General features: G+C 47.7%; 3 protein-coding genes across 9 annotated transcripts in view; all 3 read right to left on the bottom strand.

The window, feature by feature from the left end:
- mapkbp1 (mitogen-activated protein kinase binding protein 1) overlaps positions 1 to 9,488 on the bottom strand; it is a 38,451-nt gene extending 28,963 nt beyond the window's left edge. For 3 of the 5 annotated variants that reach the window (XM_084915376.1, XM_084915377.1, XM_084915379.1), the window contains exons 1-2: positions 9,075 to 9,487; positions 7,064 to 7,155 (exon numbers count right to left, since the gene is read on the bottom strand). In XM_084915376.1, coding sequence (XP_084771502.1) covers positions 7,064 to 7,155; positions 9,075 to 9,188 — 206 coding nt within the window. In that variant the 5' untranslated portion in view covers positions 9,189 to 9,487. Of the gene's footprint in view, positions 1 to 7,063; positions 7,156 to 9,074 lie in introns of all 5 variants that reach the window. The other 2 variants (XM_084915381.1, XM_084915380.1) reach the window with 2 other exon arrangements.
- Positions 9,489 to 11,242: 1,754 nt separating this feature from the next.
- On the bottom strand, positions 11,243 to 13,603 carry LOC146365299 (uncharacterized). Its single transcript, XM_084915514.1, has 3 exons — positions 13,282 to 13,603; positions 12,662 to 12,687; positions 11,243 to 12,557 (listed from the first exon to the last, which is right to left on the bottom strand). The coding sequence occupies exons 1-3, from the start codon at positions 13,601 to 13,603 to the stop codon at positions 11,811 to 11,813; spliced, it is 1,095 nt and encodes a 364-aa protein (XP_084771640.1). The 3' UTR covers positions 11,243 to 11,810.
- A 934-nt stretch (positions 13,604 to 14,537) lies between these two features.
- mgaa (MAX dimerization protein MGA a) overlaps positions 14,538 to 27,527 on the bottom strand; it is a 29,789-nt gene continuing 16,799 nt past the window's right edge. For 2 of the 3 annotated variants that reach the window (XM_084915373.1, XM_084915374.1), the window contains exons 8-26: positions 25,632 to 25,902; positions 25,425 to 25,552; positions 25,265 to 25,333; positions 25,066 to 25,177; positions 24,670 to 24,989; positions 24,059 to 24,361; positions 22,835 to 23,168; positions 22,448 to 22,735; positions 21,710 to 22,368; positions 21,496 to 21,618; positions 21,308 to 21,419; positions 20,463 to 20,569; positions 19,945 to 20,033; positions 19,624 to 19,726; positions 19,329 to 19,440; positions 18,852 to 19,211; positions 16,980 to 17,129; positions 16,791 to 16,898; positions 14,538 to 16,230 (exon numbers count right to left, since the gene is read on the bottom strand). In XM_084915373.1, the coding sequence (XP_084771499.1) occupies positions 15,575 to 16,230; positions 16,791 to 16,898; positions 16,980 to 17,129; positions 18,852 to 19,211; positions 19,329 to 19,440; positions 19,624 to 19,726; positions 19,945 to 20,033; positions 20,463 to 20,569; positions 21,308 to 21,419; positions 21,496 to 21,618; positions 21,710 to 22,368; positions 22,448 to 22,735; positions 22,835 to 23,168; positions 24,059 to 24,361; positions 24,670 to 24,989; positions 25,066 to 25,177; positions 25,265 to 25,333; positions 25,425 to 25,552; positions 25,632 to 25,902 (4,404 nt within the window). In that variant the 3' untranslated portion in view covers positions 14,538 to 15,574. The remainder of the gene's footprint in view (positions 16,231 to 16,790; positions 16,899 to 16,979; positions 17,130 to 18,851; positions 19,212 to 19,328; positions 19,441 to 19,623; positions 19,727 to 19,944; positions 20,034 to 20,462; positions 20,570 to 21,307; positions 21,420 to 21,495; positions 21,619 to 21,709; positions 22,369 to 22,447; positions 22,736 to 22,834; positions 23,169 to 24,058; positions 24,362 to 24,669; positions 24,990 to 25,065; positions 25,178 to 25,264; positions 25,334 to 25,424; positions 25,553 to 25,631; positions 25,903 to 27,527) is intronic. The other variant, XM_084915375.1, reaches the window with a different exon arrangement.

The raw sequence follows: 27,527 nt of genomic DNA, 5'->3' as shown, positions 1-27,527 counted from the left end.
TCATATATCCACAAACACAACAAGCTGAAAGTCAGTGATGCTGCTCTGTTTGCAGTCCTGAATATCACGGCACAAGCAGGATTCACTGCACTGTTAATGTTAGCTGTGTTATATTGCTGCCTCTGTTCGGTGGTGTCGAGCCAAACGGACTTTAACGTGTGTTTGAACGAGCTGACGGTTCACTCGTTAAGCTGAAAGAAAGATGCTTTAATCACAGGAGTCACACATGTGTCCACTGCACCATCTGGGAACTCTTCTTGTTTAGCACTCGTAATAACACAAACACTAAATCCTCCTTCTCTTGTGCTGTTGTGTAGCAGTGTATACACCTGAGACTGTCACCTGTCTGTTTGTCCTGCACTCTCTCTCTGTTTCTTTCTCTCTGATTGTGGAATAAAAGTATGAACATGTATTTATAAGTTACACTTGTGTTTGAATCCTGCAGCTTATCACACATTTGATTTCCATGTGTGACGACTGCAAGTGTCCAGAGTGAGGACAGACTGAGGGATCCACTGCTGCACATCATCTGTGAGGCTTTGCACCCCTGATGATCCACCAGGACAAACTCAGCAGTGTGTGAGGAAGAGGAGGAGGAAGAGCCAGCAGCAGCTGACAGATGGAGAGAATAGACAGACTGTTCCCTGTTTGTGAAGGACTGCTAGAAAAGTTTAGAATCACTAATTGTCTGTCCTGAATCAGTCTTATTAGGTAATGTTCAAATAATGTTATCATCCCAGTGTTTTCAGTGTGGGAGAAAGTACTCAGGGCCTTCAAGTTACACACTATGAAAGGCAGCAACAAGTTTAATGTTCAGAAACCTAAAGTATGTATCATATTCTATAAGGATGTTATGTGTTTGTAGACTTTCTGCCCAGTTTGACCCATTTAGCAGAAGTCAGTCTGTTTAAGGCTCTGATATCTATTCTGTATGACTTGGTCTGATTTTCTCACCCAATAAAGGAATATTTCATATATCAGTCTACTCTTCATTCTATCAGACACAGTTATCACAGCTCGTACATTTTGCTTTTTACACATATATGTAAGCATTGAGCCAAATTTAGTAATGCCAACATACTGAAAGAACAACATTTGTCTCTTATATATAATACATCTATATATACACTGTCAAAGATACTTGAGTGTCTTTGAGTGAAGATTTAAGGTGATAGGAAATATAAATGACTTCAACTTGAATCTTTACTGAAGCTCAGTATTTGACACAGAGTTCACTCACATGTGCTGTACCAGTGAACCTGCACATGTGATGTGACAATAGAAGTGATTTGATTTGAGAGTTCAAACTCACTGCTGTAATAACTAATAATGATTAGTATAATAACTATAATATTGGCCATATTATATTTACACTGACTTTAGTCTCATGAACAACATGAACTATTTGTTATTTACTAGCTAATCTTATATGACTGTTCAGTACAGAAATGAAGCCCAACAATCATGTTTTACAGTCCTGTGGTCTCAGCCTCAGATAGTTATTAAATCACACAAAGCTCGTGTAGAAACAAACAAACGAACAAAATATGTTCTCCTTCATTTCTGTCAACCACACGTTTCCAGCTATCATGGTTGCTAGGCAACCTGGGCAGCCTCAGCGGTCTTTGAGTACGCGGTTCTTGAGGACCGTTGAGGCTGCAGACCCTGAATTGGGAAACAGCCAATGATCCTGAGGAGACTACTACAACCTGTGAACAGGTAGCCATGGAAACCACACCTGCTGTAAACAGGTTTGTTTCCTGTCAGCTGATGAACAGAGATGGTCAGCGTGCTGCAGTAAGTGGGCGGTGCCAGTCCTGAGACACCTGTGCAGGTGTTTCCTCCCTGTGACTATCTCAGACCATTGTTTATGTCAACCCCCCCGCCGTGGTTCTCTTTATGTTCATGTTAAATAAATGAGACTCAGTGCCCCCCCCCCCCGCACCTGTGGTTACTCAGAAGCATCCACACACTTTGCCGTGCACGGTTACCTGCAACAGCAGGTTTGATTCTCCTCCCCTCACTCACGCCCGCTCTGTCAGCCGTCTGAGCTTCTGTCTGCGTTCACTGAAAACACTTTTGTCTGTGCGGTTTGTGTTCAGGGCACACCTGTGTGAAGAGCTCACATGTGAAAAGCTCTTCTTCTGATTGGATGGTACCTGTGTGGGAGCGGTTGCCCACAGCTCGCACACAGGACGGTGTCAGCGTGGCTTCAGAGAAGGTTTAAAGATGGCGGTCAGACCTGCTGACTCACACTCACACACACACTCTGTAAATGAAACTCGTGGATGTGGGTCACACACCTGCAGTCACACTGCAGAGCACTCAATTCTCCCACAGGACATGAAGGCAGCGTGGACCTGCCTGACCTCCCCTGTAAAACAGAGCAGCTCTAATGTGCGTCTGTTTGGTGACTGTGTGCGTCCGAGCTCAACCTTCATCCAGCAGATCCACAGAGACCCCATCAGGACCTCATGCTTCCAAACACGTCACCCGTGTTTATAAAAAGCTCCATGTTCACCTAAACTTGACCCTGAAGAGGTCACCAGGGTGCAGCGGATGTCAGCGGCAGGTAGAGTCACTGTGGAACCCACAGAGAGCCAATGAGCACGTGCAGACGGCTGCTCTGAAACAGACCTGAGATCAACGAGTGAGCTGTAACACAGAGCCAGGAGAGCTCACACACACACAGCTAGATGACTCACACACACACTCACACAGGGATTATACATGTGTCTGTCTGTGTGTGAGTCTGTGTGTGTGTGTGTGTGAGATCAGCTGTGAAGCCTGCGGCAGATTAAAGGAGCAGCCACGAACAACTACCCGCTGACGCCTTATTGGTCGGATCAGTTCATCAAAGCAAAACAGCTTTGTTGCTGAGGCGGATCCGGACCTGCCAGTGTGTGTGTGTGTGTGTGTGTGTGTGTGTGTGTGTGTGTGTGTGTGCAGATAAACATGTCGTGCTGCTGACTGTTCGTCTGGAAGCCGCTGAATCAGCAGCCAGTTACAGTCTTCCTCACACACACACACACACACAAAGTCGACTGCGCCTCCTTCACAGATAGAGGAGGACATAAAGCCAGTTAAACCGCAGTGAAGCTGCTGCAGTTCTCAGTGTGGCCTGATGGTGGCAGCGCTTGATGCGGCAGAGACCGTTTATTTAGTTTATCGTCATGGAAACATGTAGGAGGTTCACGGGAGATGCTAATGGACATTTTTTAGCCTTCGTGTACTCGTTAGCTGTGTAGCTGTGTAGCTGTTAGCCGCGGCAGCGTGGCCACGCCCACACACAGCAGCAAGCAACTGGGTTTAATCAGTAGACGTACGTGGGCGAGCAACAGCTTCGTAGGGATGTGTGCGTCTAATCGACTAGACGAGCAGGTGTTGCTGTTGTCATTTGATCTTGTGGTTTACATTTTCATCCAATGACAGTAAATAGTTGCATTTTAATGTTACGCAGCCACCTGCCACCAGATGGCGCAGCGATGGTGAGAAACGCCATAAATCCGTTAATCTGGCCTCATTTTTTTATGTTCTAAATTCTTATTTCTTGTTTTTATTTTGCTGCTGGAACAAATGAACTTCCCTAAGCAGAGACAATAATATTTCTATTTTATTTCTATCTTACTCAGCAGTTGTTTCTTTTAAGGGCGAGAGAGTGCCATCACAGAAACAGGCTTCTAAAAGGGGTGGATGGTTCTCCCTCAGCGACAGCTGGGCGGGGCCCCGAGTAGAGGTGCTGCTCCATCACACCAAAAGGAGCCAAAGGAAGTGGCCTCATCGGTGAGGTGTTCCAGCCAGGTGTGTCCATGGAGGAGGCCGCAGCGTGGACCTGGGACACGCTGGAGTATCGGCTGGCTCGAGAACAGCTGGACGTTTCCTTGGATGGAGGGAGGTTCATAACGCACGGCACAGTTCAGTCGCAGTTTCAGTTGGTTAGCGATATTTTAATAACACGTGAGCATCGTTTGTATAACGTGTTGTCCTCTCCATCTGTTTGGAGCATATCGTGTGACGTGATGTGAGGTACCGCACAGCGTGATTGGTTATTGGAGAGCATGGTTAACGGTTTCAGACATCTTTGTTTACCTTTTGTTCACTCCAAACGATTGTAACGCAGTCCACTGCAGTAAGGCAGTACATTCTGCAGTAAGGCAGTACATTATGCAGTAACGCAGTACAAGCTGCAGTAACGCAGTACATTCTGCAGTAACGCAGTAATTTCTGCAGTAACACAGTACAAGCTGCAGTAACGCAGTACATTCTGTAGTAACACAGTACAAGCTGCAGTAACGCAGTACATTCTGTAGTAACACAGTACAAGCTGCAGTAACGCAGTACATTCTGCAGTAATGCAGTAATTTCTGCAGTAACACAGTACATTCTGCAGTAACGCAGTACATTCTGCAGTAACGCAGTAATTTCTGCAGTAACGCAGTACATTCTGCAGTAACGCAGTAATTTCTGCAGTAACGCAGTAATTTCTGCAGTAACACAGTACAAGCTGCAGTAACGCAGTACATTCTGCAGTAACGCAGTACTGTGGATGCAGAGAATCAGACTGCGTGTTCTTCTTCTGTAGTGCCGCCGGCCTTCATGCACTCCCTCACATTAACCCATATTCACGCCGCCGCTGCACTGACCCACTTCCTGTCACTGTGTTTAAACGGCTTTTCGTCAGCCGTGACCTGAAAGCGCAGCTCCACACAAACGGACCAATCAGCAGCCCCTCCTCCCGTGCCTGCGGCTGATTGCACAGCATAAAATCCTGGAAACTGGACGCCTTCCCAGGCCCCCCTGGTGACATTCCCATCATTCCTCTGGACTCCGACTCACAGAGCACCGTGACCTCTGACCTGTGATTGTTCTCATAAAGGAAGTTTTTCTGGGTTCTTTTGTGACTAAAATGCGTCTCTGTTCTGTTTCACACTTTTCCTGACGGCGTCGCCGCTGCTCAGCTCCACCCACTTGTACAGGCTCATCGCCGTCCGCCGAGGCCTTCTGATCGTGGTTTCAGACATACGTCTAAATCCTAAAATGAGTTAGTGTGCATGTCATCGGCTAAGTCACAGATTGAGATGAGACTTCCCACTATCCAATCACACGCTGAGACTGTTGTTTCTGGGATAGGCTCCACCCCCCGAGAAGGATCTGGATGAACACGTTAACCTTACTGCAGTTTACTGAGTGCAGATAAACATGTGAGCTCGTTTCAGTGTGAACGCTGTGTCTGCTTCTAAGATCTGCCATCTATAACAACAAGCAATAATGATGATGATGATGATAAAAGTGTTTTCAGAGCTCTCCGCTCACACTGACCGCCTCCTTTAGTCTGTTCGTGTCTCAGCAGCTGTTAAACGTGTGTTAATGACCTCACTGCGCTAGTGGATCGTTTCACCTGAGGATCGTCTGGATCATCTCAAACTGACTGTTTCTTCTGTGTGTCTGCTCACGCCGTGGTAACGACTCAAGAGCCTAGCTGATGCTGCAGCATCAGGCCTCTTCCTGTTATTACACACTTCCTGTGCAGTGGATCTTCCTCGGGGCGCAGGTTAAGCATGCCCACCCCAAGAATTTGGCTATCGGGAAAATGTTGGAGTCGAGGATGCTATCCTCCACCTGTTTCACCTCGATAAGAAAGCAGCACAGTCAGGATCCTCCTCCTGGACCCTGCAGGGTGACCCGGACTGGCAGCTGCCTCACACAGAGACCAGGACATCCAGTCTGGGCGGAAGGACTGCTGCACCGCAGGGCAGTACATCCAAACAGGAGTCCGGGCTGGAGAAGCTGGACTCATGCTGCTGAACATCATGGACGATGTCAGCCACCCTCTGCACGCTGTCAGATATTTACGTTCTAGAATTGATGCTCTTATTGAAATATCAGCATTTTAGTAATTTGGGGTGAATTTGTATTTAATTGTTAACAGGAACACAGCAGAAAGTAACTTATTTATTGTGAAAAATACTTCTTCCACCTGTCACAGTGATATGCAACATAAGGCTGCATAGATGTGCCACGGCTCACCTGAGCTGACTCACCCATTTGATAATATGTGATCGTAAGCAGCCGAGGTGGTTTGTGGCACATGTGGCAGGAAAAGTAAATCATGACACAGAACATGAAGAGTTTATGACAGGTGCTGCTGGGGCGGAGTCCTGTGGAGTTGCAGGCAGGTGGCGTGCAGCACTGTGGATGAATTTTGGAAAATGATTCCGGTCTAGGCTTCAGTGTTTGCGCCTGTGTTTAAATGACGGGAATTCCTGCATCCTTAATCTTCGTGAATAAATATGTTTATGAAATAAAATCGTGCTACAAAAATGAGCTGAAGGAGTTTAGCTTGGAGTGATATGTGTCCCTGAGATTTAGACTCAGCCACTGTAGGCTTCCTGAGTAAGACAGACAGATAATAACATCCATCTTCTTCCGTTTATCCAGGGCCAGGAGGCGGAGGCAGCACCATCCGTCACTCGTAAACGTGACTCCTGCACCTGGAGCAGGAGCAACGGAAACGACGTGCATCTGCGTTTCTCAGCTGTCGTGTTATTTTCAGTCACATTTGTTTTTTGATGGCTGACTGAATATTTTCAAATGTAGATTTTTACATCATGTTTGATAAACGTTCATAAATATGCAATAAGAATAAGCAGTGTGATGCTTGTATTTATTATGAAGGAGTCATTTGAAACACACCAGTAACACCAGCTGGAGGAACAGCCTAACAGCCTGATCAGGCTGGCTCCTCCTCCTCCTCCTTTGTACCCCGAGACAGCCAACTGTACAACTCGGAGAGACGTGGAGGAGAGGCAGGAGGGGTGGAGGATGGACGACATCAACCCGGTAAAAAAACACACGTGAACCGTTTTCCTGAGGGGACCTCTCCGAGGGCTTAAAGCGCTATTCTATTCTTTTCTATTGTATATGACCTCATCTTCGTCAGATCAGCTATCGCCATGACTACCATCATCATATCATTTCATCATCATCAGCTGTGACAGAAAAAAACCCAAATTTGGCATAACTAAAGTCACCGTTTTCCCATCAGCCCTCAGTGCTCTCTCACCCTGCTGGATACGCCACCAGTCCACTCCGGGGGTCACAGGCCAGCGCTCGGTTCCCCGGTGCTGTGATTCCCAGAACCTTCTCCAAGGTCACCTGAAGGGCAAAGGCCAGAACGTGACAGGTTAACTCCTGCGAATGTGTTCGTGTTGATCTTTCTTTCACAGGAGTGACAGCGCCGCGAGCGGCAGGCCCCACCTGCTGATTTAAACACTACAGCTCACATGATGCTTTGAGACACACACAAAGCTGTTTCTGTTCACAACAAAAGCAGCACTGCTCTGCAGAGAGCCTTCAGTGATCAGATTATTGATCAGATCACTGATCACTGACAGACTGAAATCAGGCAGGTCAGAGGTCAGAGAGGAGCGCCAGCGTCAACGCACAGAGACAGAGTCCCTCTCTCTCACACACACACACATTTACTTCTGCCTCCATGCTGCCAGAAAATGTCCTGCTGCTCAGTGTGACTGCTGAGCGGCCAGATGCTAAACTAACAGCACAGAGAGACTGTGTGTGTGTGTGTGTGTGTGTGTGTGTGTGTGTGTGTGTGTGTGTGTGTGTGTGTCCTCCTCACATGACTCCCCTCCCCCTGCACCAAACTCTATTCATGATTTCACAGTTTTTGGCCCTCTCAGCTCAGCACGAACGCTTTCCTCCAAACCGTCCAATCAGATTAAAGGAAACCACAAGGATGAATCATCAGGCGAGTCTGCAGGACGCCGCTCGCCGGGCAAGTAGCAAGTGATTTTCTTTGCCTCTGAATGGCGATTCAGGAGAAACTACTCGGGAACAGTGAGGCGCTGCGTCAGTCGTCTGAGACGTGACGAGCTTGCCGACAGGAAAGGCTCGCATCCGAGTGGCTCAAAGGTGCCAGGGTCTTTCGGTTTGAGCTCATATTGTTTTAATGTGTAATTTCAGTTTATCTACAACTGCTCCTCATTCCTGCCTGTGCTCAGAAACTTTTAGTCTTCCATTAAACGCCATCGATGTGCGTGCATCCATCCAGTAAACTTTACTGCTAACACTAATAAGCCTCTGAAAGGGCCGCTGAGCTCAGCCTGGACACCACTGCATTAACACGACATGATTCTAATGTGAAGCCCCAAACTGGGCTGCAATGTCCCCATAACAAAGATCGTCTCCAAGGAGCACAAACAGCCTCACTGCTGAGTCTCTGCTCTCCATTTCAATGGGGACAAACAGCAAAGTCCCCACAATGCAGATGTGTGAACAAGAATGCGTTCCCACAACATGACCAGAACAGGTGGGGTGTGTCCCGGTAAATCAGCAGGCACACAAAGGAATGTGGGAAGTGAAGCTGCTAACAGATGAAGGGGCCCCCGCAGGCAATAGACCAGCTGGACGGGACAGACAGGTTCTCACTATGCGAGTGTCCGTGTCAGTCGAGTCCAGGACCTCCTCTGAGACGAGACGTGCGGAGGTTATCCAGGTTCAAAGACCAGCTGAGATCTGCAAACTGAGACTGGTTTTACTGGCTTTAAAATACAGCAGCGCACAAGTCTACAGCACACATCTTGTGATTCAGGATGGTTTGGTGCACAAAAATGCTTTCAGACAGCAAGGACCATATTTACAAAGGAGCAGGAGGAGGAGGAGGCACTTTAAACCAAAGACGGCTCCATACAGTGAGAACAAAGTGAGGACATCTGCAGAAACCGAGAGCCTGTTTAGCACAGTGTTTGGCATCTGAGAACAAAATGAGGACCAGTCAAAGGTCTTTATGAGGACCATGAGAGGAAAGGTCATCAGGGAGGGTCCTTATTTTCCATACAGACCAGTTCAGGTGTGTGTTTTGCACCGATAACAGCAATGATGAGAAAATAAAAATGTTGAATTTTAAACAATCAATTTTAAATATTCAATAAAAACAGACGACAGTAAATGTCAGTTAGAATAAGCTCTAGTTATCAGTTAGAAACAATTTAAACAATAAAACCACCAGACTCCAGCAGAAACACAATAGGTTCCGTGTGTGTGTCAGTCGCGCGCACCTTGTCGCTGAGCTCGCGCCTGTGCCGCGCGCTGGTGCCGCTCCGCCGCAGTTTGATGGACGGGGAGCGCAGCAGGCTCCTGATGCGGCTGCGGATCGTTCCGTCCGCGGCCATCGCGCCGTTAGCCGCCGGCTAGCTGCGGCTCTCAGCGGCTGCTCTGCGCCGCCATGCCTTCAGAGCCGGGCCGGACCGGGTGTTCCGTGAGCACGGTCCTGGTTCGGTTCTGCGCTGGTCTGGGCCACCGTTCCGCATCGTAGTCCTCCGCCGCAGCGAGGAAACGGGACGACCGGGACCGGACTGAGCCGAGCGGCGATCCGTTAGTGTCAACGCCGCACGCGACACCCGCACTTCCGGTCAAACCTTTCAAAACAAACCTCGTTCTCTCACATAATGGACTACTAGCACAATCACTTCCGCGTTCTATGTAGTCCTGCCCCAGTGCTTCCGGTGTGGTTAAACCATGGCTACGTTCTACACTCGCTGCCTACAAGAGCTCCCAAAATTGAACATCATTGATGTTCATCGGATTTGCAGAGTGACGACTACCCCCGCCAGCAAATTAGATAAAGGATTCAAGTTATATGCTGCATCATATGTATGCAACTACGAAGGTAAGAAAAAGTAAATTAACGACAAAGAAACGCTAGCTAGCGTCAAATGCAAACACTACGTTACTCCGCTATGTCCTTCATTTGATGTCAATTCTCTATATTACATGTTTTATTAAACGGTATTTTATGTCGTCCGAAACTATAGTTGAGGTTTTCTTAACTAATGTCACTTTTGTTGTTAGACACTGTTATAATAGCGTTAGGTAGTTGGCTAACTAAGGAGGTAGTTAACTACCTAATGCTACTCTTGCTAAGTGTAAAATATATATGTTTAAGACGTGCTGACATGAGTAATACAGAAATAATGCTAATGGTACTTCAGTGTCCAATAAAGACAGGTTGTCAGGGGAGGTCTGTGTGAGAGCCCTGTGCTACAGGTCAATGAGGAAGAGTGAGGCACCACACAGACTAAGTGTAGGCAGGAAGCTGTGTAAAGTTGTTAATCCCCGTTCAGTGGGGTTCAGTTCATTTAAGCATTAGTTAAGTTCATTCCTAAAGGCCCATCAACTTGAATGTTTTCCTTGTCTCCCTGCTTTATCACTCCTAATTTGACTAGTCAGATAGTTAAATCAACGTGTGTTTGGGTGATCAGAAACATTTGACACCAAGTTAATACTGCAAATATACACAATCAGAGTTATTACAGTTATCAAGGATGGTTAAGTTGTTTTATTAGGGAGAGAAAGAAACACTGCAGGGTAAGCCTGTAGGGGTCAGTAACCATAACACTGAACTATGTTCCTGTTCGGCTCTTCCATGAAGATGTTACATTTTTAAATTTTTGTTCTTTCTTCTTAGGTTAAGCTTCTGGATTCATTGCTGGTGATACTGACACATAGTCAGTGCTCCTGTGTGGCAGGCGCTGTTATGTGCAATCACACAGTGGCACTGCTCTTCCAAACAGCACACTACTCACAACTCACCCTGTGCATAGCTGCACGGAATCTGAACAGCAATGGCACAAGCCACGGACAGTGGTAATTTAAATGAGGTTAAAGTTTTTGAATTAGTCCATGTTTACATATGAACAACAACACCATCCATAGTAAATGTGTCTTCTGTTAGGGTGTGAAGCCAGGACCCATCAACTCCATGATCTTCACTAAGCCGGTACCAAATAGGATGGCCCAGACTGGAGTACGGTAATTAGATTTGTAAAATTTGGTTTCATGTGTTACAAATGTATGTTGCTATTTGTTCATACATACATGTGTCAGAATAGGTATTAATTTACATACAACATTACACTTTCTGAAGACGGCTAACTCAGTCATGTACATATACATCCCAGTCTCTAACTTATGCACCACTGTTTTACACCTTTTAGTTTAGTTGTTGTTCAACTGCTCATCAGTGGGATGCAGTGGTGTGACTTTGTTGTGTGGGCACAAGAGGACTACCTAGTGCAAAGAATGTACATGGATACAGATGTGCACAATGCAATCAGAGAAAAGGCAGACTATTTCTTTTTTTACATATATATGCCAAGATACCTGTGTTTGAAAAAAATGAACAGTGAAAACATAGCAAAAAGAAAAACAGATCCTTCAGGCTGGCTGGAACAAAATAACTGATGTTTTATTTGCAATGTATTTCATGAATTATTTTGTTGTTACATGTTACTTTTATGTGAAATCAATAAACTGTTATTTAGGCAATGGCATCAATTTCATTTTTTAAAAACACACATTAAAACATTGAATTTGTGTAGAACTTATTTACATAGTATTTAAAACTCCATGCCTAGCATACTGATATGCATTTAGACAATAACACAACTGAATGAAGAAAATGACAAATGGTATTTTTGGTGTTACAAAAGCACAATGTCACTTATGATTTTAAAACAATTTAGTGATTTACTTTATAATTTTGATAAACAATTTTGTTGAATCTGAATAGTAATATAGTAGTATAATTAAACAGTATTATTAACATTCAACATTTGCAATGAATTTGAATTATCAATAACTGAAACTCAACTATCAGCACTCAAGTACCAGTTCTGTAATCAAGTATTGTCAGCTGAGAAGGAAGAAATGCAACTGTAGTGGCCTCAGCTGCAGGTCATTTTCCATAAGTTACTTGTACTGGCACTGGTGTCTTGGGAAAAATCCATCTTGTCTCACTTAACCCATTTTTTAACTAATGCTGTGTTCTGGTAATTTGACAGCATACATGCTACTGCAAACAGTTGGTTGATATTGTAAACATGTGACATGGTAATGATGCTATCAAAAAGTTTGTTCTGTTTTATCCTCCTAATGACTCGCTCCACATGCACCCTGAGTCTGGCTATGGCCTGCGTCTCCTTAACCCGGTATGCTGGCTTCTGCTTAGATAGAAAAGGTGGGCAGTACACTTTGCATTTACAACAATCGGTGATTAGGAAGCCCTTATCTACCATCACTGCCATGTCTTCAGTCAACTTCTCAGCAATGCCTGATTGTTTGAATAGTTCCTTGTCACTAACCGAACCAGCATACAGATTAGAGATGAATGTCACTGGACCATGTGGAGCTATGCCAACCAGGGCTTTCATCGTACAGTGGGATTTGTACGAAGAGTACATTTCACTTTGGAGAAGTGGTGAGGATGGTGTCTGACACCTCAGCTCTGTACAGTCAAGGATCATCTGGGTGTCTGAGAAATCTTTGAATTCCTCAGGGAGGTAAGCTTGCACTTCTTCACATGTAAGCCAAATGCATTGAGACCCCAGTGCAGTGGCAAGAAAATTTGTCCATGTTGCAATAATGCGGCTCACTGTGGACTGGTGTATGTTAAATCGGTGTGCCAGGTCCCTCTCCTTCAAACCAACTGACAGGAAAACCAGGAAAAGAAAAAACTCGTCAATTGGCTGTAGCAGCTGCCTCTGGAAGGTGAAAACAAAAGGGAAAATGTTACTCCTTAAGCTATGAACTAGTAAAATTATGCTTTTCTTGGCTAAATGTTTTGTAATGGTTATGCATACCATACTGTACCATGGGGTAAACAATGAGGTGCTGTAGTACACAGGTGTATGTATGTAAAGGATACTGAGTCTAGCATACATACACCTGTGTATGTATGCTATTGTACATTATGTAATGTTATTGTACATAAATACAATAACATTACACCTCTAGTTCTAACTACCAACAAACCCATAACCTACCGTTGATGTTCATGCAGGTGTCAACACTTCTTCGTTCTGATTGGCAGCTGACTTGGCTCTTGAAACCCGGATCATTTTATAGATGCAAGGCTCAATCAAAAACCAAAATGCCATCAAATGATCATAGCTTGGAAATCTATTCACGAGAGAGACATACATCGTGTCAATCATTAATTAACATCCAACATTGGCATAAAAATAATGTAAACTGTGACAAATATGCTAATGGTATGCTGGATAAAATAGTCTGATTAAGAGTCTATTTGGTGTTGTATTTTACCTGTAGCATTAGGATATCGTTTAAATACTAAAGCATCTACATGAAACATACAATCAGCAGAGAAAAAGTAAATATCTATTTTGTTTTCATTAAGACTGGAAACACTTGAAATTTAACCTTGGTATATTTTAAACAGTTAGCTTGAATAGAACTTAGGTGTACCTGGTATAGTGTCGGAGCCAGCAAAACGCTGTAACCCAAATTCTCGCTGGACACGTAACTCCTGTATTTCCTTTCTCAGAGTCTCCACGTCTGTGGACAGGTCTTCTGCAGCTGATGCAGATATGTCCAATGCAGACGGCTCAGGGACTGAGCAGTAGTCATGATCTCTTGTAAGACTGTGCTCTTCTTGATCGTCAGGAGGAACTAGTTCAGGGCGTCGCTCCGTTCTCTCCCAAACACTACGCCGCGGTGGTTCAACTTTATAGCCATTCCACTCAAAAAAGTGTTGGTACAGCACCTTTAATAAGCCGCCTTCGACCATCGAGGGTTGTTGGCTCTATGAGTTGATCACTGGCAAAGTGTCTGCAGCAGACCCTGGTGTGAGAGGTAATCGTGAAATGATCCTGGCATATGTTTACCAGCCATTGTCTTCTCAAGTCGGAATGGGTCGGAAAGCCATGAAAACTTAGTATGCCGTTAAATTTGGCTGAAGCCGAACAAAGTGGGACACAGCAATGTTCGGAGTATTTCTTGTCCTGTTTTTGAAAATGTTCTGTTTTAAATACTTTCCTTTTTATACTCATTCTGAAGCGACATTAGCATAGCTACCGACAGATAAACACACATACCGGAAACGCCCAAGCGGTAGTATTTGGAAACGGAAATACGTCACATGCCCTAGTGCAAGTAGTCCATTTAGACGCTACAGTCCAATCACAGCTGTTATCATTAGCTCATTTAGCTTGGACATTACTTCAGATTTAACACAGCAATGCCTCAAAATCAAGATTTACTGATCACTTACTTTTATTGACATGAAACAAGATTTTTCTTTCGAAAGTTGTTTTTTTCTTTAGATGCGATGCTTTTACTTTGACAGTCATCTTCCGGTGTCGCGTGTCAGAAGTCGGATGACGCGTCTTCACTGTTAGCGCAGAGCATAAGCGCCTCTCAGCGGCACCGGACACTAACCGCAGCTTCTTTTTTTTTCTATATTAGCCATAACTTACCTGTAATGACGCCATAAAAATCGATGGTGAGCCAAAATAAATCAAACACTTTAAATCAGAAACTCAAAACAACTGTCATCTGGATAGAAACTTTTTTTTTTACTGAATATTTATTTTTCCTCGTTTGCTGGATGATGTGTTCAGGTACTCTGAATCAGACAACTCAGCTTTAACTAGAAAGTTTCAGGTGAGAAACTCATCAAACACACCTGGGAACCTTTTGTTGAATAAAAGTAGGATGCAGACTCAAATATTTAACTTTTATTGGTACCTGTTTTCCTTCCAGCTGTTAGGACAGCTGAGGTAAACATGTAGAAAAAGTCATTAAGAAAAAGAAAAGGTAAGTCCCCTGTGATGACTGCGTTTTTCCTGCAAAACATGAAGAAACTGAAACATTCCACCATGGTGAGACACGGAGTTCCTTTAAATAAAAAAATAAAAGCAGGAAACAATAGCTGGACCTTCAGAATAAAGTTGGAGGCGAGTAGCCCGAATGCGCTCTCTTTGTGACGTGGACGCCACTCTCAGACATGAACTTGCAACCTGTGAAGGTGTCTCTCGGCTCACCTGGCACTGATACAAACAGGAAGACATTTGAACGCAACATCAGAACATTCTGTGGGGACAGCGCTTCTTCCTCAGCACGCCATCAAGTTTCTCTGAATGCAGCCACTGAAAACAGGATGCTACAGTAACTCTTTCAAAGACAGATGTGACAGGTTCAACAGACATTTTTAAAAACTGAAATCCCCACTATCTTGGCTGCGTGGAAGAGGGGCGGGTCTGACCATGAAACCGCTCACTCACTGGATAATACAGCGACTGACGAGTCATTAGCCAATGAGCAATCAACAAAACACCACAGCTGATCCTCCATTTTGAAAGACATGATTGAGATACATGAACTCAGCATGAAGCGTGTACAGAAGTCAGAGGTCAGAGCAGCGTCGTGCTGCAGACTTCTATAGGACAGAACTGCAGTGTTGTCCCCTGGTAGCTGTCAGGTAGAACGCAGGTTTAAGGCACTTCCATATTTTTCAGAAGCAGCGTCTGCGTTTTTCCGGTCAGCGCGTCGGAAAACCAGGACACCGTCGCCCTGTTCCAAACCAATCAATACCTGAATACTGATCCTTAGTAATCCATAAACGATAACTGATTGTTACCATGGAAGCGCCACAATCAGTCTACGCTTTTCTTTTCTTTCCTCCAAATGTGCCGACTCCCATCAGGACCCAACCAGGAAGGTGCAGCTGCTGTGACATCATTATTTCTGCGGTGTGATGTCAGCTGGGGGCGTTTCCTCTTAATCCCAGAGGAACCAGCCTCGGCATCGGCCTCCAGGCCACGCCCCTGTGCCCTTGCCCCTCTTCTCCCCCTGCCACTGTGCCCTCTCTTTCCCTGTTGCCTGGGCTTGCCACTTTGGCTCCGCCCACCTTCATCTGCAGCAGAGGGGGCGGGGCCAGCACACCTCCTTTAGGACTGCCTGGAGTGGTCAACATCGTTTCTGTATTGAGGTTAGGCCCAACCCCATCTGTGTCAGAGTCTGAGTCCAGCTGCAGCATCCAGGGGCTGTGGGTGTGTCCCTCCTCGTCAGCTCCATCCACCGCTGCAGCGTCCTGGTTCTTTTCCACCTGCTGATTAAGGAAGACAAACTCATCGAGGAGCGACGGCAGGCTCTTGTTCTCGCCCGCGCTCTCAGGCTCCGCCTCTCTCTCCTCTGTTTGGCTGTCAGAGCCGCAATACGACCGGGATGCAGGTCTGACCTCACCGAGGGGTGGAGTGTGGTCCTGGTGTATGATTCGATCTGAGGACTCAGATGATGCATCGCAGACCTCTAGAGGAGGAGCCGGAAGACCAGGGAGCAGCTGATGGGTTGGAGGCGGAGCCTGCTGTTGTGTGTTGGTCTGAATGAGTTTCAGCACCCCGCTGAGGCTGGAGCCTGGAAGAGTAAACAGATGATCAGCTGATCGGCCAATCAACCAATCATATGCCGTCACAATAACAACGTTTTTGTATTTCTCGGAGGGTTTTTTGGTTTAATTTGTCCATCTGACAGATGCTAATGAGTCCGACCCGGAAGGAGGAGGAGCTTACCAATGCTGTGTGAATGTGGGTGGAGCTTAGAGAGAGAGAGAAAAAAGTGTGAGCTAGGCGCAGAGCGAAAGGGCAGCGGTTCACGGTAAGCTGTCCTGCTTCCTGTTACGAGATATTCGGAGCGAAGCGTTGCGGTCTGTACGCGGCGTCACGGCAAGATCCGAGCTATTGGACAGGTCGCCGCTATCGTCCTCTTAGCGCCGCTGCTGAGTGATTCAAGGTGAATTTTTCACACTCGTGTTTAAAACCTGCGTGACTGAACTTCTCTTCACGCCGTCTTTCACAGATACGAACAGGCGGCGCCAGCACAACCCCTCATTAGACGCACCTGCTGTATAGATGATATCCGAGAATGTTTGTTTGGCCTCGAGGACAAATAAAACCGAGGCGGAGAGTGTTGGTTACCTGTCAGGTTGGTGACGGCGAGGGGCCTGGCCGGTGGGCAGAGCAGTGGGGTGAGATGGATCTGCTGACTGGTCAGAGTGGGAATGTTTAGGGTGACTGAGGCCAAGCCTACAGACAAAACAGAAACATCTGAGTTTCTAAATAAAAGCACAGCCAACCAGAGAGCGTTCAGGCTCCACGTGTCAGTACCTGGAGACGGCGCCGGCTGCAGCACCATTGAACCCGCTCTCACGGCATTCAGGGTCAGGACTGGTTGCCTGGGTAACGGTGCCCCGACCACAGAGAGAAGATCAGCTGGAACGAGACTCTGAAAGGACGACGGGTCACCTGGAGGATTACCTGGGCGAACAGGTGAAACAGGAAGTTTAATCTGAAAACTTAAAAAACAAACTAATTAGTTTTGATCTGCAACGATCTGTCGAGTCTTTGCTTCAATTCTTCGTTTACTGCACGGTGACCTCATCACCCGGGTCACTCACACAGACTCTCCACTGGGGGCGTTCCTCTTGTCTGCTCCTGCACAGCCGGCGTGCAGCACCCATAATTTTGTTGTACATGTACAACGACAATAAAGGCCTATTCTATTCTATTATATTGAATAGATCAGCCGACAGCAGCCGCCCTGTTTACATGGAGTCAGCACCCCCGGATGAGACTCACCTTTTCTTAATGCAGCCGTTCACACCGAACGCATAACGCAGGACGAATTTATGGTACCGTATTTACCGCACTATAAGGCGCAGGTAAAAGCCTTGAATCTTCACAAAAATCGACAGTATGAATTTTGGTTTGTGCTTACTGACCTCGAACCGATTTTATGGCTACACGATGCTCAAAAATCTGTCAAAAAAATAAATAAAAATGTAGTGCCACTTCTCGGAGCATTACGGTTACCGTTGCCAGGAGCCTCGCAGAGTAATACGTACTGTGCTTCAACTCAACATTACTGTGTTGTGTGTGTACGACGACTTCAAAATGGCACCCGCGAAGAGACACGCTTATGAAGCGGATTTTAAACTCCGAGCAATCAGAGTAGAAAATGGAAATAGAGCAGCTGCGAGACGATTCGGCATTAATGAGTCGATGGTGCGCAAGTGGAGGAAGCAAGAAGATGACCTAAAACAAGTAAAGAGGAGTTTCTGAGGGAACACGGCGCGATGGCCGCAGTTAGAGGACAAAACTGAACAGTGGGTTATTGGACAGAGAACAAATGGTAAATGGTCTGTATTTGTGTAGCACTTTACTTGGTCCCTAAGGACCCCAAAGCGCTTTACAGTCACACTCACAGCAGGTAGAAGTGTCTCTACAGTCTCTACACACTCAAGGCAACAGCGGTTTGTCTTAATGCGCCTTATAGTGCGGAAAATACGAACCCAGCTCGATTTTTCTGATGTTTCAGATAAACAGATCCGACCAATCACATCACTGCATTTGGCAGCGTGCTCATAGCTCAAATCGCACACTTGTCCTGAATATGCAATGAAATCATAAAATAGCGTTTTACGTCAGACACGCAGCTGAGCGCTGATGTCGTCCCAGCTCAAACTGCCCGCCTGACATCCTGACACGTGCATGAGCGCGGCCGGACAATAAACCGTTCTCCTGACAACGGACAAACCCACAAACTGTTTCTTACTCGTCGCTTCGTGTCAGCAGCTCGTTGTTTTCCAGTCGGTGTGTTGAGGACGAACGCTCAGCGTTTATGTAGGCTACGCTTCAGATCCGTAAAATCTCACGTTGTTTTTTAACGCACCACGTTCAGCGTTTAAACGTGAAACAAGATGAAAACACTGTTTACTAAATTACGTTACTATTTAAAAATATAAAAATAGAAGCTTTTTCCACAAACCAATCACAATGACAGGAGCGACATCAGGTCGGACACAGAAGCCTGCCTCCTGTTACCTGACCTTTGACTGTATCTTACATTATTAATTTTTCACTTAAGAAAACATTTCCTTTAAAAACTTAAACCTGAGTATTTCACAAACACAATCACAGACATTTGCATTACTCAGTGGAATAATCATTTCATTAGGAGCTCGCAGGTCTTGGTCTCACCTTCTGCGGCCTTTGTGATCACAGATGGAGGCGGAGCCTGAGTCTTACTGCGAGACAGGATGTTCGGAATAGTCCTTGAACGCTTCGTGTCCACAGGTGCATTGTGGGCCGATGACACTTGGACAGGTGTAGGAGTGGGTGGGGCAGAAACAGAAGTAGGAGGGGCATCTGTGGACTTCTGTTGGGCTGCTGTTGTCGCGATAATGTTGTCGACCTCGTCACCTGCTCCACACGCATCGCTGCCTGCAGGTGGAGGAGCAGAAGTCCCGCCCCCTGCTGTGACCTGATTGGGTACTTGCCGCCTCTCCTGCTCGGATGAAAACTGCTGCAGCTTCCTCAGGATCCTCCGCTCGCTCTTACCTGCAGCCAAACACACCAACGGGTTAGAGCTCCGCCTCCAGAGGAGCAGGCAGGTCTCCTGTGGGTTTCGAGGCCTTCTCTGAGTTTTCAGCTTCACACGATGAACCTACGCCTCACCTGTTCTGCTGCAGATGTCCCTGACGTGTCCGTCCCTCTGCTGCGTCAGACTCGTCCTCAGACTCTCCAGGTCCTCCATCTCCGACTGCAGCGCCTCGATCTCGTGTCGAGCCTCGAACACAGAAAAGCACAGAAAACGTCAGGCTCGTCTTCATCAGCGGGGCGTCGACAGCCCCTCCCCTCTGCGTTTAAATCGCAGTGATCAGCGAGAAACTGAAGGAAACCCGGGAGGTTCCTGATCAGAGGAGGAGGAGCTAAGAGCGCCTCTGATGATTTACAGGTGTTTCCTGGTTACCTGCTCCAGCAGTAGCTCCTGAGGAGAGTCTGAGCTGCTCGTGGCCGATCTGAGAGCTGCGAGGAGGGCAGAGCCGGCGCGAGGAGCTGTCACCTCCTTCAGCCTGAAAACATGAAGAGACACTTTAAACACGGGCTCTGCCCACTAACCTACAGTTCCTTTGACCTCCACCAGGTGAGCAGTTACAACTTCCACCACCGTGGGGCAGCGTCCTCACAGTGGTTGTTGTTTCATATTTGGTTTTAGCCCCGCCCCCCTTTTCTCTGCTGTAGTTCTTTTTGGAGTCAGGTGACCCCCGGAGAGCCGAGGGAAGGTTCTTACTCTGAGCTCCTCCTCTTCCTCGCCAGCCAACTGTTCGCTGCCACCGTCTCCATGGCAACGCCCCAACCTTCATCATCTTCTTGCTCCACCTGGCACAAACACAGACGCCTTGGGTGAGGCACGGCCGGACGGGCTTCAAGGTCAACCGATCAATAATCAAAGCTCTTTGTAACCACAGTCTGACAGTTAATCCCACCTGACGCTTGTTTTTGAAATCTTCATTCGTTTCCTCATCTTCATTTTAAATCTCATCAAACTCTTTGAACTTCATTCTGAACTTTTCTTTACCTGATCAGGGTCACATTTAATCCCAGGGTTTTTAATCCTAGTCTCACTTCCTGCTACTTCTTGCTTTTTCATATAAATTAAGTTCGCTTCTCTCAGTCTCGTCTCCGTTTTCCCATAAATTATTCCCTGTAAAGCTGTGCTTTTATTTTGAAACAATAAACACTTAGGGAGCTTCCTGTGGTCAGGAATGAGGAGTGAGTTAAAGATGAATTTCCATGATGGTTTCTTACATCGCTGTCCGTGACAACCACTCGTTCTTCATCTGATGAGATAACTGTCGGCTCATCCAAAACTTCTGGCGCCGCCGCCATCACTGCTGCTGTTGGTTTGATCGGATCTAAATAAGAAGCAGACACACGAGTCAGAGACGCGTCCTCAAACAGGAAGTCATCGCATGCCTGTCTCGCAGTTTCTCAGTAGAGTTTAAAAAACACGCGCTGGAGGCGACGTCCGCCTGCTCGCTGTCAGAAACGCTCCGGGACGATCAGAGAACCGAACGACTACTCGCCAGAGTACAGAGCAGCTTTACGGTTCACCAAGCCACAGATTCATCGCCGCCATCATCATCGTCGGCATCATCACAGCATCGTTGTGTCAGCTTCCTGACTGTGTCAGAGGCGTCCTGTAGCGCCGCCCTGAGGACCCGTCTGACACCTGAATACATAAACACTTTGATAACACACGATGCTAAATCTGTCACGTGGTCGTGTTAACCGCAGTTTTATTGATCATGTGTGGATTTTACAGGTGAGAGCGCGCACACTGTCAGCATCACATCCTTCGTCAGTCATTAGGCGACGCCCCCAGCAATTTCCAAGTCCAGCGGCTGTCAGCTGACCTCTGGCGCACATTGCTGATGGGGCGTACTAAACTATTCATTCATTATTGGGACGCAGCGGTTGATTAATCTTCACATGATTGGCTGTAGAGCACGTCCTGGTCACGCCCCCTAAGCTCTATAATTCCTGCGTGAACATGACATCGCTCTGTCTCGTGTCCTGCTCGGTGCTGACGTTCCCAATAACCAGGCCACTGTCAGGGTCACATGACCCACCTGAGTCTTTCTGCCTCTCACCTGCTGACGGCGCAACGCTCCACAGGTACTCATCCCGCCTCCTCCTCAGCCTCCTCTTCTTCCTCTTCAGCTGTGACTCCTTCCTCCTCAGCTCCTGGATCACCTCCACCGCCTGCAAGCAGACAGCACCACTCGTTACCCTCCAACCCACCTATCCACCGACCAATCAGGAGCGTTCATTTACTGACCGTCTTCAGCGTCGAGACCTTTGACGTCTTCTCCCCCGACTGTCCCACCGTCCTCCTCAGACGCTCCAACAGCTCACGCAGCCGCACCCGACGCAGCCGCTCCAACGCCGTGTGGAGGAGGCGCTGCAGCACACACACACACACAGACACATCTGTGAGCAGGAAGCGTGTGAGTTCTTCTTCATGTGTGTGTATTTCCTTTTCGCCTTCCTACCGTGTTGTTGGCGAGCGGCGCCCTCTCGTCGTCGCTCTCTGACTCTCTGAAGTCTGACGAGTTTTCCGTCTCGCTGCTTGACGTCACCTCTACCGACTGTGTCTCCATGGTAACATGTGGCTTCTCATCCACGCAGATGATGTCCAGCTCCACCGGGTCCTGAGCCGCCTCAGGTTCAGGACCTGGCGGTGGCGCGGGCATGACCTTCGACCCTAACGAAAGCGGGGATGTGGGATTGCCCTCTGAGGGTATCTGGATGGTGGGCGAGATTTGAGGTGGTGTACATTTGAAGATCAGCCCCCCTGCTCCCGCGGCGACCACAGATGCCGTTGCGGCTTCGACACCCTTCTCGGCGCCATGAGGCACGGGGGCTTTGAGCGACAGGAGCTTCACTGGGGTCATGGGGGGGTTGGAGGGGTGTGTCTGCAGCAGGGTGAAGGAGCCCGGCACCGTTAGCACCTTGGTCGGGGTCTTGGGCGGGGCTTTGGCACAAGTGACGATGATGGGGTCCAGGCTGGAGTCGGCAGGGAGGATCTTAAAGGTACAGGTGCCCTTCTGAGACAAGAAGCCAGAGCTCAGGGACGGCGAGGAGGGCAGAGGCGGAGCCTGGGGTCTGACTGTGTGGGCCGCAGGGGAGAGGAGCGAGGAGGAGGAAGGACCTGCAGGGACAGAATCACAATCAAGATTTTAGTTTAACCTCAGATACGCCCCGCCCATCCCCAAGGTCTGCAGACTCACCTGTCTGTGCAGGCGAAGTGGGCGTGACCGCCCTCAGCTGGCTGACGGGGACCAGCTTGACCAGTTTGCCGTCGGGTCGGCGGTAAAACTGGACGCCAGAAACCATCTGGACCGGCTTCAGGAGCATCCTCTGAGACCCGGGGGCGGGGCCCGGAGGACGAGGGGCCACGACAGGAACCGTCCCAGGAGAAGGCGGGACCTTAATCAGCACTACCTGAGGGGCTTTAGGGGTCGCTGTGCCTGGAGATGGATTAACAGGTGGCGCTGGCGAGCTGCTGGGCAGAGACTCTGAGCACAGACGGATTCATCAATACTTTTATTGATCGATCAGGCAGAATCAGAGATTATTTATCGATCAAAGGCAGACTACCACACGGAAACGCTCACCTGTGATGGAGGTCAGGAGGGTGAGCGGTGGGACCGCTCTGGGTGGGGTCACAGAAGAGGAAGCAGTGGTGGTGACAGTGGGAGAGGCTGTAGTGGCCGCTGCGCTTGTGGTGGTCGCAGCGAGGTCAGAGACCACAGAGGAAGCTGAGGAGACGGCAAGAGGCGTCGGCCCCGACCACCGAGCAGAGGTGGAGGAGGGGGGTCGCAGAGATGGCTGCTGCTGACGGGATGAGCTCACCCGTCCCGTCAGGTAGGCCGCCAGCCGGTTGGCCGGGTGGAGCGCCCCCATCCTCCCCAGCTGGATCTTAGCCAGAGGGTATAGCTTCCCGTTCACCTGCAGGACGACACGGAGGGAGAGTCAGGTGAGTGGCAAGCGGCAGGTTAATCGTGATGCTGGTGACGTTCTGCCCAGTTCACAGGTCAGCAAACACAGATAGAAATTAAGGGTGACATCGTGACGAGCGTGTGAAGAAGCTCAGCTCATTCTTTTTTTTCCCGCCTGTCCCGTTTGGTTCTTTTGTCATCAGAATTTTTGTCTAAGGGCGAATAAAGATGCCCAACGGATCTACGTTACCAGATGGACCATCCCAGCTTTGCCGTAATGGTCTATTTGATTCACCTTTTATTGTTTATTTTATTTATTTTCACTTGCTAAATATGGGACAGACTTGACTGGGGAAAAGAAAGAAAAACAGCGGGGCAGCGGGATGGGGATAAAGGGCAAAAAACAAAAACAAACAAACAGACAAAAATCCATCTATCAATCACCTGGATCACCTGTTGAGAAAGAAAAAAGAGAAAACAAGCAGAAGAAAACGAGAGCAATACAATAAACAACATCACGATGATATATGTGAATATAACAGTAAATACTAAATATTAAACATTATTGTGCAGCACGTAAGATCGACAGCACACAGTGTGCTTTGAGGTAGGAGCCAAAAAGGGTGTAGTTTGTGTGTGTGAGCACCCGTGTGTACACCTGTGAGCATGGACGCGCTTGTTTTTAAAAGGTTCCTTCATGTAATGATCTGTTAGAGGGTGTGGGGGGGCCACAGCCCTGTCCTCCAGGGCATGAAGCAGGTATGGAGGAGATCAAAACTCCAGACATCCAGAGGCCCCCAGGACACAAGAGACCAAGGAAGACCAACAGAGGGGCAGCCGCGCCACCATCTCAGAAAGAGCTGAGGACAGCCCCAGACGAGGGGCTCAGCTCATTCTTACCTGGATTGGCTGGTCCGTTCCTCCCGGCACTTTCCTATTGGCTGAGAGGAAGCCGGCGGGCGAGATTCCCGTCAGGAAAGGCAGAGCCATGTTGACCTTCGCCTCTGACGTCACTTCCTGTCCACTGCTCTCTGTCCAATCGTCCACCTGTTGATCCGTGAAGCCATCCTCCTCTGTGATGTCACCTTCCTCCACCTCCCTCTGCCAGTCCTCCACAGGCTCCGCCTCCTGCATTCTGTGCTCCTTCTTCATGTTACGTTCCTTCAGAGGCTCCACCTTCCTGCCCACCCGTGCTGCATCCACCTGAAAGACATGAGGTGTAATCAACCATCACACGTCAGGCGAGTTTATCACTGTGACACACACGTAACCATGGTTACAGGCGTTGCGGTCATTTTCTGGATGACAGGAAATGGTGACCACATAAACTAAAGCTCATTTGTTTCACAGGTGAACGCAGCTGTGATTGGTGGAAACAGCCCAGCAGCTAACCAATCAGCTGGCAGGACTGTTTCTGAAACTCAGACTCAATCAATCAGATCCATTTCTACCAGCTTTATGACTAATCAATGAAAATGCACCATTACAGAGGAGGCTGCGACGGCACCCACCTGTCTGCGCGGCGCTGTCGATTTCCTCGGCTTCAGCGCGGATCTGGATATCTTGACGTGGTACTGGATGCAGCGCTCGGCGCCGCTGCCTTCCACAGACTGGCCGGTGGGATGGATGAGGAAGTTCTTGATCCAGAATGGGCGGTCTAGCCGGTTCTGAGCCATCGCCTCGCACAGCTCCATCAGCACGAGGGTCCGGTCGGCCTCGCTCTTCCACTTAAAGTCGGCCCTGATGAAGAGACGCTTTGACGGCTTCGGGGTCGGCTCAGCAGGAGGACTCGGAGGAGGCTCGGAGGGAGTCGGAGCCTGAGGGGCTTCACCTGCAGAGGAAACCTCCATGAAAGGACAGAAAACACGGCAGCAGGGGCTGATGGGAGAGCAGCAGCATGAACGCACCTGCAGGAGGCTTAGAGGTCTTCTTCAGCTTTTTCACCTTGTGGGGCTTCGGCCGATCAGGTCGGACGGTGCCTTTGGTTGCCTCCCGGTGGACAGACGGTGTCGGTTTCACCTGGCAATGAATCAGGTAATGGCACAAATCACAGCAGAACAAACATTTACAGTAGGAGCCTCGTTCCCTCAGGAACTGCCGGCTTACCTTCTGTTTCCGGATCTTTCTGGAGTATCCTCGGACTCTGGCGCAGCTGCGGTGATCTTCTCGGACCTTCTGGAAACAAAGAAATGAGCAGTTTATGCAGCGGATAAATGTGCGGAACGGCCTTTAAAGTGCTGCGGTCCATGTTTAAACAGGTCCTTACCGCAGGGCGGGTCTGTGGAGCTGCCTCAGGCATGCGCACCGGCTCTGGATCCGAGCGCCCGGGATCCCTCCTCCACAGAGTCCGGACCCGCTCGGCAGGCTGGGAGACGCTGTCCGCCTCCTTCAGAACTGCGACATGACCACGGGGTTATTATTTTTATTTATCTATGCTTCTCTGACGCTTAAACCGTGAACCGCAGAGACTCACCGTAAGCCATCTTCATCCTCCTCTTCTTCTTGCTGCTCCCGTGGTGTGAGGACGGGCTGGAGTCGGACCCGTCCAGGTTCTTGAGGAGGACCACCTTCTGTTTGAGGCAGCTGCAGCCGAACATGCATGCTGGCCGGCCGCAGTGGCTGATCCTGGAGTCGCGGGAAAGGCCGAGGCAGACGCAGCCCAGCCGGCAGAACTCATTCAGACACGGCGGCGCTCGTCTGCGGCTCAGCTGGATTGGCGCCGTCGGGTTCTCGCTCACGAAACCCTGAAGAAAAACATCAGACCTGTTTATTCTAAACGTGTGTGAAAATCTGCCCACTTCCTCATGATCGTTTCGCATTCGTCTTTTTCTTGCTTGTGTTGCACTGATTTCCTGTCACATGACATCTGTGCTTCCTGTTGATAGCAGCGTCACACAGTCAACACGTCTACTTTAGTTTTTGACCTTTAAATAAACGCAGATAACCCAGAGTTTGTTTTAGGCTCGGCACGAGAGCGCCGCACCACTGCTCACCACAGCATCGAATCATCCAAGTTACGGTTTATTAAAATAATCAAATTACAGCATTTACATTTGACTACTTTTAATTAACTGCTTTAGCCCACTGACAATGAGAATGTAAAACAAAAATGTAGTCACTGACATGTGTAGCATGTCAACACTATTGGAAGTAAAAATAACTTGAACTCCAATTTTGAAAACACAACTTTTTTTTTAATAAAGCTCTGACTTGTATTATGAGTCTGTGGTCTGGGAGAGAGTCTGTAACCCTGTCTGCAAAATACAGGATATAATGACCAATGTTGGGCAATTAATTATATAGTTACTTCTTCAAAAAAGTAACTGAGTTTTGCAAACAACAAAGTTTTTTGCAGCTGTTTACCTAAAAATGCAGCCAAGGTGTTTTTTTAAATAAACATCTCAAACTATTTACAGAACAGCTGTTCTGCATCAAATCTGATGCCACACAAATTATTTGTGCCGCTCCAAAAAATAATTCTGTCCACTATGAGATGAAGGAGAACAACAGCCTGATACCTGCAGGCCTGACAGCAGCAGATGTATCACTGCTGTAACACCTGTAACATTCAGCAGTCGCCTCATTGTTCTGACACACACAACAAAACTATTGACTACACTACACACTAAGTACACACTAAGTACACACTAACTTTAGACCCCAAACACGCTAAACATCGCAAATCTCTCACATCTCAAACACGCCGTCACTCCTAAAACTTCCCCCTCCCTAAACTACTAAGTGCCATGTTGACATATCATTTTTTGATTGGCCGACATGGTACATTTTTGCACCAATAGGAAACGGGAGGGTAGGAGGAGTTTGGGTTTTGTTTTTGCTCACAGGCGGAGAGTGTTTTCCAGCGTTTTCCTTATAAAACGCCGTTTTTACCGTTTCTTCCAGCAGTAAATATAAACAACGACAGTATTCAGGAAGAAAACCAAACATTGCAGATATTTTATCATAACTCTGGTTTTACGTGGCCGATCAACACAATTTAAAAACTGGTATATACGAATGTGAATCGCATCATTGGCTGGACTTTGGGATAAGGTGGCATCGTTCTGATCCCATACGGGAGCAGACAGTCACTGACTAACACTGAAGAACAGAATTGTTAACGTATTAATTTTAATTTCAATTCAGGTGAGATTTTTTTCCTGTGCGCAGAGACCTGCCAGCTTAGAGGGAATATTGGTTGTAACCTTGTAATAGTGTCTAATTATCTTTAACAGTCTGTGATTATTAACAGTGTGTGGTTGTTATTACTGGTCTGTAATAAACACCTGTTAGTTTGCCCTTCACATCATTTAAACTCACACAGCACAAAGTTTCTGCAGTATTTTCCAAAGACAACATTAAAATTATC

The sequence above is a fragment of the Perissodus microlepis genome, chromosome 19, assembly GCF_051167445.1.
Source record: "Perissodus microlepis isolate ML-2025 ecotype Zambia chromosome 19, ASM5116744v1, whole genome shotgun sequence".
NCBI classification, from domain to species: domain Eukaryota; kingdom Metazoa; phylum Chordata; class Actinopteri; order Cichliformes; family Cichlidae; genus Perissodus; species Perissodus microlepis.
This window is presented reverse-complemented; position numbering and strand designations above follow the sequence as displayed.